The sequence below is a fragment of the Pinus tabuliformis genome, chromosome J (genome assembly GCF_031772625.1).
Source record: "Pinus tabuliformis cultivar Carrire ecotype Pingquan chromosome J, CPIR1, whole genome shotgun sequence".
Classification (NCBI taxonomy): Eukaryota; Viridiplantae; Streptophyta; class Pinopsida; order Pinales; family Pinaceae; genus Pinus; species Pinus tabuliformis.
Genome location: NC_142295.1, coordinates 537,585,800 through 537,598,022, shown reverse-complemented (window position 1 = coordinate 537,598,022; position 12,223 = coordinate 537,585,800). Strand labels below are relative to the sequence as shown.

The 12,223-nt window shown below is 40.2% G+C and overlaps 1 protein-coding gene across 1 annotated transcript; it reads left to right on the top strand.

Moving 5' to 3' along the window:
- The first annotated feature begins 1,739 nt into the window (after positions 1 to 1,739).
- On the top strand, positions 1,740 to 3,233 carry LOC149228135 (developmentally-regulated G protein 1). The gene has a single exon (XM_089378056.1). It carries the CDS (start codon positions 2,244 to 2,246, stop codon positions 3,228 to 3,230), a length of 987 nt encoding a protein of 328 aa, XP_089234182.1. The 5' UTR covers positions 1,740 to 2,243; the 3' UTR covers positions 3,231 to 3,233.
- Positions 3,234 to 12,223: the final 8,990 nt, after the last annotated feature.

Genomic DNA, 12,223 nt, shown 5'->3' with positions numbered 1-12,223 from the left:
TGTGACCAAAAAGGAACTCCTGGCTATTGTGCATTCATTAAACAAATTTAGGCATTAAATTATAGGCTATCAGACATTTGTGCATACTCACCATGCTGCAATCAAATATTTAATGAACAAACTAGATGTGAATGCTAGAATTATAAGATGGTTGCTTTTATTACAGCAATTTGATCTAACTATTATTGATAAGACTGGCAAGGAAAATGTTGTTGCAGACTTTCTATCAAGGATAAATATGCATGCAAGTGAAGAAGGAATGGTGGATGACCAGTTACTAGACGAGCATTTGTTTGCTATTTTAGTTCTCTCCCCACGGTTTGCTAATATAGCAAACTATTTGGTATCATCATAGTTCCCACTAAACTTTCCCCCCAAAGAAAAGAGAAAGATAGTCAGGAAAAGTGCCCCCTTCACTTGGATTGGGGGGCAATCTGTTCAAACTTGGCCCAGATCAAATCCTGAGAAGGTGTGTAAGGGAAGAGGAGGTCTTTGACATCCTTCTGACCTGTCATGATGGGCCTTGTGGAGGTCACTTTGCAGCAAAGAGGACAACATTCAGAGTGTTGCAAGTAGGCTATTATTAGCCTACTCTTCATCAAGATGTGAAAAAGTACATTCGTCAGTGTGATCGGTGCCAGATGATGGGAGAGCCTACTCCAAGAGATGAAATGCCCCTACAACCTCAAGTGACTTTCGAGCCATTTGACAAGTGGGGCATGTACTTCATTGGGCCTTGTTAGACTCTGTCTTCTATCAGAGATTGATTCTTCTTCAAAACCGGGTTTTGAAGAAGAAATCATTAATGTTGCTTTTCAGATTATGTAATTTATCTTCAGCTCTTCTTAAGGCAGCAACAAACTTCAAACTCCTATCTCTGCAAACGCAATTTGACATTATCAGCAACCAAAGTCTGGCAATTTATTTCTGTATATTATGCTGCCCTTCTTGTTGTTATCCTCTCTTGAAAGGCCTCCATTAAATCCAGTTCAATTTCTCACAGTGCTGCAAAGGCCTTAGTTTTGAAGCGCCTTGCTTACACTTTACTCTGAGAAATAACGAAAGTATTGTTTCTGGTGGTTCTTCATCCTATCAAGATGAGATCTTAGATACCATGGTCAACATAATATATCCGAGTTTGTTGGAAACCACAGCAAAGGTGATGACCGAATTGAAACTGTAAACATTTCATGTAATGTTGTTGGGTCGGCTTCTTGGGTTCCAAATCTGACATGCAGCATGTGTTCAAGTTAGTGGGATAAAACCTCCAAGCCAACATTGAATTCAAATGCGCGCTAATTTTACAGGACTGCAGCTATTTACAAAGTTCTGCAATATTTGGGCGAAGTTGGGTTGAGATCTGGGGAGCTAAGGCTATTTATTTTGACGGGACTGTGGTGGGTATTGTATGGTTGTGCTGTGGATGCTGATATTTATTATATTGGTGTGCACATTAGATTTTGGTAGGTGGGTTAATGGTCAAATATGGCTGTATCATGTCATATTGATTGCTCCCATCCAGCTGTGTTAAAGGATAGTCCATATCGCATTCAACGTTCTGCTGGCTCTAAATTAGAATTTCTGTGATCCAATTTGTTCCAAGTCACTGCCATGATCTGAACTGAAGATTTTGAATTGGGACATTGGATTGATTGGTTGCTAATTGGATAGTTTCATTTCTGAGGGTGGTATGTGAGTTCTTTATCATAGTTTAATTTCGTATCAGCGGTTGAAGGCATCTTGATAATCTTCTTTTGAGGGATGATGGAAGACTCTTTCATGTTGACTTTGGCTACATTCTGGGTAAAGATCCTAAACCGTTTCCACCACCAATGAAACTGTGCAAGGAAATGGTAGAAGCAATGGGTGGAGCAGAAAGCCAATACTATGGGAGATTCAAATCTTATTGCTGCGAGGCCTACAACATCCTGAGAAAATCCAGTAACCTCATCCTGAATTTGTTCCATTTAATGGCTGGAGCAAGCATTCCTGCTATTGCATCTGATCCGGAGAAAGGGATTCTTAAGCTTCAAGAAAAGTTCCGTTTGGATTTGGATGATGAGGATGCAATACAGTTCTTCCAGACCCTTATCAACGAGAGTGTCAGCGCCTTATTCCCCCAAATGGTGGAGACAATTCATAGATGGGCTCAATATTGGCGTTAAAGACAGAGGATATGCGTATTGTACACTGGGATCTCTGAATTTTCAGCTTCTTAGTCTGAACAGGAAAGATCAGGCACAATGGGTATCATAGAGAAGATAAAGGAGATAGAATTCGAGATGGCACGGACACAAAAGAATAAAGCTACAGAATACCATCTCGGGCAGCTTAAAGCTAAGATAGCGAAGCTGAGGACACAGCTATTGGAGCCACCGAAGGGTTCTAGTGGTGCTGGTGATGGTTTCGAAGTCACAAAATATGGTCATGGTCGTGTTGCTCTGATAGGATTCCCGAGTGTGGGGAAATCAACACTTCTTACTTTACTCACTGGAACTCTCTCAGAAGCAGCATCATATGGGTTCACAACACTTACTTGTATTCCTGGTGTCATACACTACAATGATGCTAAGATACAACTTCTTGATCTTCCTGGAATCATTGAAGGTGCTTCTGAAGGCAAGGGTCGTGGTCGACAGGTGATTGCGGTTGCAAAGTCTTCAGATCTAGTGTTAATGGTTCTTGATGCATCTAAAAGTGAGGGTCATCGACAAATTTTAACAAGGGAATTGGAAGCAGTGGGCTTGCGCTTAAACAAGAGGCCTCCTCAGATATATTTCAAGAGGAAAAAGACTGGTGGCATTTCCTTCAACAGCACAATGGCATTAACACATGTTGACGAAAAACTTTGTTATCAAATATTACATGAGTACAAGATCCACAATGCTGAGGTATTATTCAGGGAAGATGCCACTGTTGATGATCTCATCGATGTCATTGAAGGGAACCGGAAATATATCAAATGTGTTTATGTTTATAATAAAATTGATGTTGTCGGTATTGATGATGTTGACCAGCTATTCCGGCAGCCAAATTCTATTGTCATTAGTTGCAATTTGAAGCTCAATCTTGATCGGTTACTTGCAAGAATGTGGGATGAAATGGGGTTAGTAAGAGTCTACACCAAACCTCAGGGGCAGCAACCTGATTTTGCTGAACCTTTTGTCCTGTCTACGGACAGAGGTGGTTGTACAGTGGAAGATTTATGTAACCATATACACAAAACATAGATGAAGGATCCTTAAATGGGGCTTTGGAACGTGCTTTCAAATACTACAATGAAAAGCCACAATTTTGGATGAATCTTACTGATCAGGTTGCAAAGAGAGAAAAATTGGCAAAGCTTCGAGAGGAAATAGCAGTGCGAAAAGCTATGGAGACTTGCGCAGTTCTGTATTACATACACCTCGGAAGTTGTGCGCATATCTAGATCTGGCTATCCAACTCGAATGTCACATGAGCAGTTTGCAAAAAGATATGGATTTCTTCTGTTACAAAGTGTTGCAGATCAAGACAAACTTAGTGTCTGTATCGCAATTCTACATCGATTTAATATCTCAGCTGAGATGTATCAAGTTGGCTTCACTAAGTTGTTTCTGCGTGCAGGACAGATTGCCAGATACCTCTTGGCACATGCTTTTCTGCGTTGCTCTCCTCAGTGCCAATTACAAATTGCCGCAGAGTTCTCTCAACTCCAACCGATACAGAGGTCATTTCTTAGGTGGCAGTCATTGCGATATGCGCGCCTTTGGTTATGTGGCAGTTTGACACGTATTTTAGTAAAACAGCAGAGCGAATCTCCAGATTTGGGAAGCAGTTGCACACCATTAGATTGCCCATATCTTCAGATCGACACTTGTGAACGCACTTGTGAAAAGGATATGTGATTCCATCTTCAGCAGCGCTTAGTGGTTTTTTTTTTGTTTTTTTTTAGTTTATTTTTATTAATAATGATAAAATAAATGTCGGGTCTTGGGGTCGATCTGTTTTCCCCCAGCTGGTTTTTATTTCATTTTTGGTAATGTGAGAAAAACGGCGCCCCTGTTTTGGGCAGCAGAGGTACTTATTGTATTAAAAATTCATTTGTAAAAGAGAGAGAGAGAGTTAGAGAGGAGGGAGTTTTTCTGAGCGCTGGGAGCTGCTGGAGAAGCAGAGAGCTTTGTAATGTACAGTTTTCTGCAGAGAATTTAATGGAATTTCACAGCTCTGTTTGCTGAGATTCATGTGGTATGTTGATTTAGCATAAGTTTTCCCTTGTTTCATATGTAATCAGTTATGTTCCATTTCATTTCATGACCATTTCAAGCTGAACAAATGAAGTGATTAGGTAGGAATTCATAGTATTATATGCTCCTCCTATAAGTTTGTTCGCATTCAATGTTTTCTACTGTTTAAGGAGGATTCAGAGTTATTGTCTGCCCTCCTTAGCTCCTCACCAGTCTTGCCATCCCATTTGAAACCAGATTTGGTGTTAAATTGCATGCCTACCTTGCCTCAGTTGATAACCTGTGTAGTCATTATATTTCTCTGTTTGAAGCTGTGATTTTGCCCATGTAGCCCAGAAAAGCCCCGTCATTCCATTAAAAAACCCCAAAAATCATTAAATCCAACCCCCTATCAATTTACTAGCCTAAAATCTTTATTATTAATTGGTCAGCCTAATCATATTGAAAGATCTATCAAATCTGACCCGAGAGAGCCTTCTCATACCTCGTAGGGCTAGCTACGAGGTGAAATGGTTTGATGTAGCCTTGAGAGTTTGTCTATCTCAGCCTAGGTGAATTCCAAGCGCTAACAGGCCTATCAACCCTCCTTCAAAGAAAAAGTAGTACATTATTGTGTGCCCTGATTATTTGATTAAGTGGGATGAAACCAAGATGATTAAGGCAACAACAAAGAGAAGTTCGCTAAGTTCCTAAGGGAGAATGTATTCTACAAATTTGGGTACGTTAGAGAGCTAGTCACAGACCAAGGTAGCCAGTTTACCTCCAGCATGATTGAAGAACTACTCAGCCATCACAAAATCAAGCATAGGACCTCCATTCCTTATCATCCACAAGCTAATGGGAAAGTGGAGGTGACCAACAGGGCACTGGAGAACATTTTAACCAAGGTAGCGAGTAGCAGTAGGAAGGATTGGGCAGAGAGACTAGTTGAGGCCACCTGGGCCTATAATACAACATGGAAGACCACCACTGGATTTACACCCTATGAGCTGGTCTATGGGAAAAAGGCTTTGTTGTCCATTGAGTTTGAATATAACACATTGAGGATGGTAGCCTAACTAGATTTGGATCTCAGTCATGCACAGAAAGAAAGATTGTTCCATTTGAATGGCTTGGATGAATTCAAAATGCAGGCCCTCCTACATACAGAGATATTTCAACTTCAGAGGAAGATCTGGCATGACAAACATATTAAGGACAAGAAATTTCAAGAGGGAGACTGAGAATTGTTATATGATTCTAGGTATAAATACTTCAAGGGAAAGCTAAGGACAAGATGGCTCAGACCTTATGTGGTGGAAAGATGCCATGACAATGGTTCAATGCAAATCAGAACTATAGATGAAGATGTCATTCCATTGCTAGTTAATGGACACTGATTGAAAATGTACAAGAGGCCTTTATCAAAACAAGGGTTCATTGACAATATCAATAAGATAGTGATGATGGTGGAGCAAGTTCTAACTTCTCCCTCATCAGGTCATTGAAAAAGAGAAAAAAGAATAAGGATTCAGGTGAAAACCTCCATGAGGTGCCTGAGTCCCATCTTTGGGTTAAAAACCTCATGAGGCGGCCCAAGGATGAGAAAAATGAAATGAATAAGAAGATCCTTGGGTGAAAACCTTCCTTGAGGCTCCTAGGGAAAATATCTAGGGTGAAAACCTTTCTGAGGTAGCCTAGGTGTTTTTCAAAATAAAAGATAATAATAATAAAAGAAAAAAAAGAGAAAAAAAATAAAATTGTTATTTTCAGGTGGGTGAGAAAGACAATCAAGGACAAAAGAGAAGATCCAAAGGGTGTAGAATTTTGTAGAGTTTTTCCTACAAATCAGCTAGCTTTGATACCATGTAGAACTTTTTCTACAAATCAACTAGCTCTGATACCATGTAAAAATTTCCCACTTGTAGATCAACTTGGTAATGCAATGTACTAAAGCAAAACACTTGATCAACTTCTACAAACAATTTAGCGGAAGCTTAATCAACCATGAGCATCATCAATAAGAAAACATACAACTGATAAGAAGGAATCAATCACACATAACACAGAAGAATTTACCCGGGGAAAGCACCTGCCTAAAACCCCATCTCTGTATTATCATAAAAGTGGAAATATAGTCCGGATTACACATAGCCTTAGCTCGGAAGCTATCCAGCTCTCAGTAAAATCCCTCTGCTACTCATAGAAAGTCAAAGATTTCTCACAAACATTCTCCTCTACCCTCCAAGCCTCCTATTTCCTTGTGCAGTTTCCTTGAGGTCCAATGTTGCCACCTGTGTGAATTGGCCTCTTCACACACTCACTAACCTCTTATCTAACTGCACAAACTTGAAGGAGATAAATCCTCATCATGGATGAGCTTCCTTTATAGCAAAAATATTCATCCAACTGATAGTACACTTTCCCTTCTATGATCTCAACTGGGTCTCTGTCTGAACTGATATGCATCAATTATCCATGAGTGAATACACAGTTATCTAAAAATAATAGTTGTCACATGCATGCAAGAATCAACAAACTATATCTCATTAATTTAACAACTTGTTAAATTAATCTAACTGAACTTGACTAAGTCAACTGATCCTCTCAGTATAGAACTCATCCTTAATTCCTCAATCAGTGGAGCAAATCAAGGACACATTCCCCAATTAGTGGAGAAATAATTGCATGTTCTCACAAAGACTTCAAGTTTGCTTTTCCTTAACTAATTAACTCAAGGAGAATTAATTAATTAATATTCCAAACTACTGTTAAGACCAAATTCGAATTTACTTCCTACAGATAGACCAGGGACTGCTATAAATAGGAAGGGACCCAGAAATGCTAGTTTTAGAAGATTGTTATTTTTAGCAGTTTCACCTCTCACCCAAGGTGGCCAAAATGCTCATTGGCCAAACTGTTATTTTTAGCAGTTCTATTTTTAGCACTTTCTAAATTTAGCATTTCTTGTTGCACATTTTTCAACTCCTCCACTCCTTACCATGCATCCCTCCATCAATTCCATTGTTTTTTACTTCATTGCTTCAATTTAAGGTGAATATTGTGTTTTTGACAGGATCCCCTGAATGGTAGATTGGTTAGGTCCCAAAAATTCATTCTAGACATGATCTAACCCCTCACCTCATCCATTAGCATCATCCTTGAATCCACACACACTCCTACTGCCTCTGTCCATTCATTGCAGCATCCACAGCCCCATCCAGCAACAGGACATAGTTATAGGACATCCTGTGGGAAATCCTGTGGTAGCCTATCCCACAGAATATCAATCATCAGTTATAGGTCTCCACTAAGATGATCCAGGATCTCCACAGTAGCACAGCAATATCAAATCTTCAGTCACAGACACCTGCAAATGTCAATAAACCATCAGCAGACAACAGAGGAGGAAGAAGAATGACCATCAGTAGCACCTCTAATCTTCGACAACTGCAGCGTGGCATCGAGACTACAGGTAAGTATCCCGCTCACTCACTCATTTGCATCATTTGATCAAAAGTTGTAAAGGTTACGAGGTAGTTGGTTTATAAGTGAAAAGGTGGAAAAAAGGAAATTCCTTTTAGAAGGTGAAGAACCCACAGAGGATAAAAATGGAGTAAATAGGGACAGTCTGCCATACCCATGGAGTGAGGTAGGTTACCAACTCATCAAATACATCTCATGTGAGGGTATATACAATGTTGTTTATGGATACCATTTTAGAATGATTGACGAATTAAGGGGTAGAAACACCAGCTCACCAAAGACTCAGCATACCCTATTTCTTAATGAAATCACTCATAGACTCCAACGACAAAGTAAAGGAGGGGAATTACCAACAGTTGGCTCACCATGGGTTGATCAGGATCCTCATTAAGGATGCCCTCCAAACCCTCAGTATCCCTATAACATGGTCAGCCTTTAGAAACTTACCAGCAGAGGATGACATCAAAACCCTCGCTTATGATGTTAGTCCTTCTGTCAGTAAGGAAGAGGAAAAACAAGGAAAAGAAGATACAGAGCTAGACGGGGATGAGATGGATGAAGAAGAAACTAATATAGAGGAACATGATGAAAGAGAACACAAGGAGGATGATGTTGAAACAAAGGAGGAAACGAAGGAAGAAACTGATGGAGATGAGAAAGAACAACAAAAGGAAGAAGATAAGAAAAATAGAGAGGAAGAAGGCATTGACACAGAAGGGAAAGAACAAAAGGAGGAGTCACCTAGGGTGTCTCCAGAGGTCCCTGAGAGGGAAGCAACAACTGCCATTGTTACACTAAAAAATGTCACCATGACTATTTGCAGTTAGTATGGCTCCATCCACTGTCATACTATCCTCCTTGGCAGGTCTCATACCTCTGCTTTCCATGTCAAACTTCAAGAAAGAGAGAAAAGTCATTTAAAGTCAAGTTATCTCTGGTACGTAGTTTCTCTCAGCCTTACCTGCGGGTACGCAACCCAAGTTCACAAAACCTGCGTACTTGTACGCTCTGTATGTAAAGGGATGGGTGCGTACTCCTGTAAAGGTCAAAAGGCGCAAGTTTCACTCCAAAAATGTTACTTGTGGTCATTTCTAGAGGCTTCTAGAAGTATGTTTGACGTGTATGAAGCGCCTCCAGATGGTTCATGTATCCCTACCAAAGAGGAACTTATCCCATCAATAGGGGAGCTATCCCATCCAAAGAGGGGCTTATCCCATTGATGTTGGACCTGAATAACTTCCTCTAGAGCACTATAAATATAGGCATTGGGCCAAAGGGAGGAGAGGTTGAAATCTGAACATTCCTAAGGGTAGATGCTGCTGGAATTAGGACTTCCTTGTAGAAGCTTGTGAGGAGAGATTACCATCTTTACTTGTTTCCATGGCGAGGTGGGTGAGCTGATCAGAGTAAGGGAGAACTCTTGTGGACCCTGGGAGGAGCTTGCACAACACCAAGGCTCAGGTTGTAATGGTTCCTTTTGGTACCTTTTAATACAAATTAGTCCATTCTTCTCAACAATTTGTTATTAATGAGTTGTTTCATATACTCCTTGGTCTACATGTTAAATATGTTTTATTTTATGTGATATTCAGGTGCTATTTAATCATTTGATTGTTGGTGAATGCAGGTTTCGAAGGGAAGGAGGAGCTCATCCGGATCAACGAAGCTGGACTACTACAACAGCGTTGGATTACAGGTAGGATCTAAACACTTGATTTCTCATATTGTAAAAGCATATTTAGGGAAGGATTGCTCTTATTTGTCTTGTTTGTCATTAGAGAGTCTTAGGCTTTCTAGGAAGGTCGGTTGTGTCCGCACTAACGACTCTTTCCACGTGACAAAATGGCGACTCCGCTGGGGACTCCATTAATGTGTTTGAGTTCTTGTTGATTTGATGTTTTGATCTGAGAAACATTGCTTGTTTTCTAATTTTTGGTTGTCTAGCTGTGTATTTGGGTGGGTTAGCTTAGAGTCAATTTAGTTTTTATTTTTCTTAGCTTTGCCAGCAGTACGCAGTCTCTGGGTTTGACACAGTGCGTACTTGTACGCACTGCGTCTTTGTGCACAGTGCGTACCCGCGCCTGTGTAAACAGATGACCTGCGTACCCCTGTCAATTTTGAGAAAATTTCAATTTTTGCTTTTTGCTCTTTTAGTTTTTGCTTTTACTTTGTTTTTACTGCCCAGATCCATCAGTTTACTGTCAAAGATCTTCACCTGAACTTGTCCCGTTAGTGTCGAGGGTTTTGGTGGAATTCATAGGGATTTTCCCTTAGGGTTTGATTTTTAACTGGTCCTGTAGTGACTTTGGCGTTAGGGTTTGTCAAACTTTGGATCTCCCTGGTTTTGATCAGTCCTCTTAGGAGTCGGACCTGTCATAGAAGTCACCGAAGTGAGAGACCTACCTTTGTGTCTTCTCTTTGCGAATCTCGAAAAGTTTGTTTGTTAAAGCCTTGAATTCCATTCTTGAGAAAAAAGAACAAAAAGATTTCGATTTTGTTTTTTGGTTAGTTTATGATTCTGCATGAACTGATCCTTAGTTGCATTTTGACTAAGTAAAACATCCGGGAATCATCCTTGTAGGCTTTTGTCCTCATTATTTTTACTTTTAGGTAAATTTGTTTTTGATTTGATTTTGAATGAATTTGATTTGATTGTATTAGATTTATTACATTCGATTTGATAAAATAGTTTTATACGCTTTAATAACATAGAAAAAACACAAAAATTCTTTTGGAAAAGGTTTGCTTTGGTAGCATTTGTAGATTTTGGAAGAAAAGGAAATTTCGTAGAGTAATTAGTGGTCATGAGTTGTGTGTTTTGAAAAGATAAAGAGAATTGTTTCTTTGATTGTCTTTACTAAGAAAGTTGTTTTCTATAAAATCTGCATTTTCCAACTCTCTTAGTTAGGAGATTCATTGAAAAGGAAAAGTAGTGTAGATCATCTTAGGTGCATCTTTGTAGTGGTTGCGAGTCGAGTCTACACACCATCAGTTTCATCTCCATCACCTTTTTGTCTTTAAGAAAAACCATAAAATTAACGCTTAAAGTAAAATCAACGTAGTAACTTTTATTTACCAGGGCTCTGAAACACCAATTTAGATCAGGCTAGTGTCTTGGAGTAGGAGAGTAATTAACTCTCCAAGACAACAAAACCAAACAAGTAGCTTATCTTATGATAGAATAAATCCAATTGTCTCATTTGTACTCTGGGAAAGCTCCTCTTAAAGGAGAAGCACGAGCTCATGTCCGAACCAGTGAGGGGATCAATCCTCCCTCGTTGGGAACGATGCCAGACACGCACGTATTACAAACGGTAAACCTCGGATTAACCATTGTCGAGGAGCCAGGGGTCACTTGTCGGTAAACCTTGGATTATTGTCAAGGAACCGGCAAGGGGATTGAGCTTGATACTCTGCCCTTGCATGCTGTCGGAGTGTAGACTGTTCCCCCAGGTGCATTTGTTGCGGTTGGTAACCTTAGTGACCATTATCTTTAGGATTCTACCGAGGTGACGGTGGAGGGAAGATCCCACTAGACCTGGAGCAGACGTCGGCTAGACTCACTTGGATTTTCCGGGGGTTCACTTCACTCGAGACGGTTAAAGTGGAGGAACTTGTGCCGGTCTATTCATTAAGCAGGTTGTCGGGGTAACTGTTCCACCCGCCACTTCTGTACTGAATCCAGCGGTGTTGGGTTTCATCTCCAACTAGCGTTCTCGGTCTGGAAGGCTACTGTTTGTGTTTGGTTTGATGCCCTAGATTCTTTAGGCGTATGATTCAAATTTGTTTGGTTCTTTAGAGACTTTAGGTGGTTTGTTTTGAGATTTTACTTTGTTTGCGTGTGCAGTAGTTAAAAGTTTTTAACTGTGGCAGAATTACCGAGATAGTCCCGTAGACTTCGGGGCAAGTCACCTGAGATTGTTACCGGAACCGATTTGTTGAGGAAACTCCGTAGATCATGGGGTGGACCTCCTGAAGACGTCCCGGGTCATTACGAAGGTTTAAAGGTCCTTGTAACTCGTCCTAGCGGCAGTAGAGTAGGTTCACCAGAAGAAGGAGAGTCTTCGTTGGTAGTCCATCAAGATTACCAAAGTCTAGAGACAGGTTATAATCCTGAAGCAGTTGAAGTTTCTGAGCTTGCTGGTAGTTTTTCATCTACTAGTGATATAGGCAAAGAACCTGAAATATCTGAACCTGTTACTCCAACTTCTAGTGTACCAGATTCACCTAGGGTAGAAAGAATCATCACCGAAAATCTTCCTACTGGTTTGATAGCTATTGAAGAACTTGCTCTAGAGGAAGAATTAGGCGTATCTACCCTTGAAGATCAACCTACTATTGATCTAAGGGAGCGTGAATCTATCTTTTACAGTCCTCCTAGAAGTACTACTTGGTACCTTTCGTTAACCAATTATTTAGACAACTCAGGGGTAGGTTTTTCTCCACCTCGTACTCCTTTTCCACCTAGAGGTATTTATACTCCTGTAAATATGTCTGGTCAGTCGTCTGTGTTTACTCAATCTCCTGAATCT

Excerpts from the sequence above, each read along its gene's own strand:
- LOC149228135 (XM_089378056.1), top strand. The coding sequence starts at position 2,244 with ATGGGTATCATAGAGAAGATAAAGGAGATAGAATTCGAGATGGCACGG.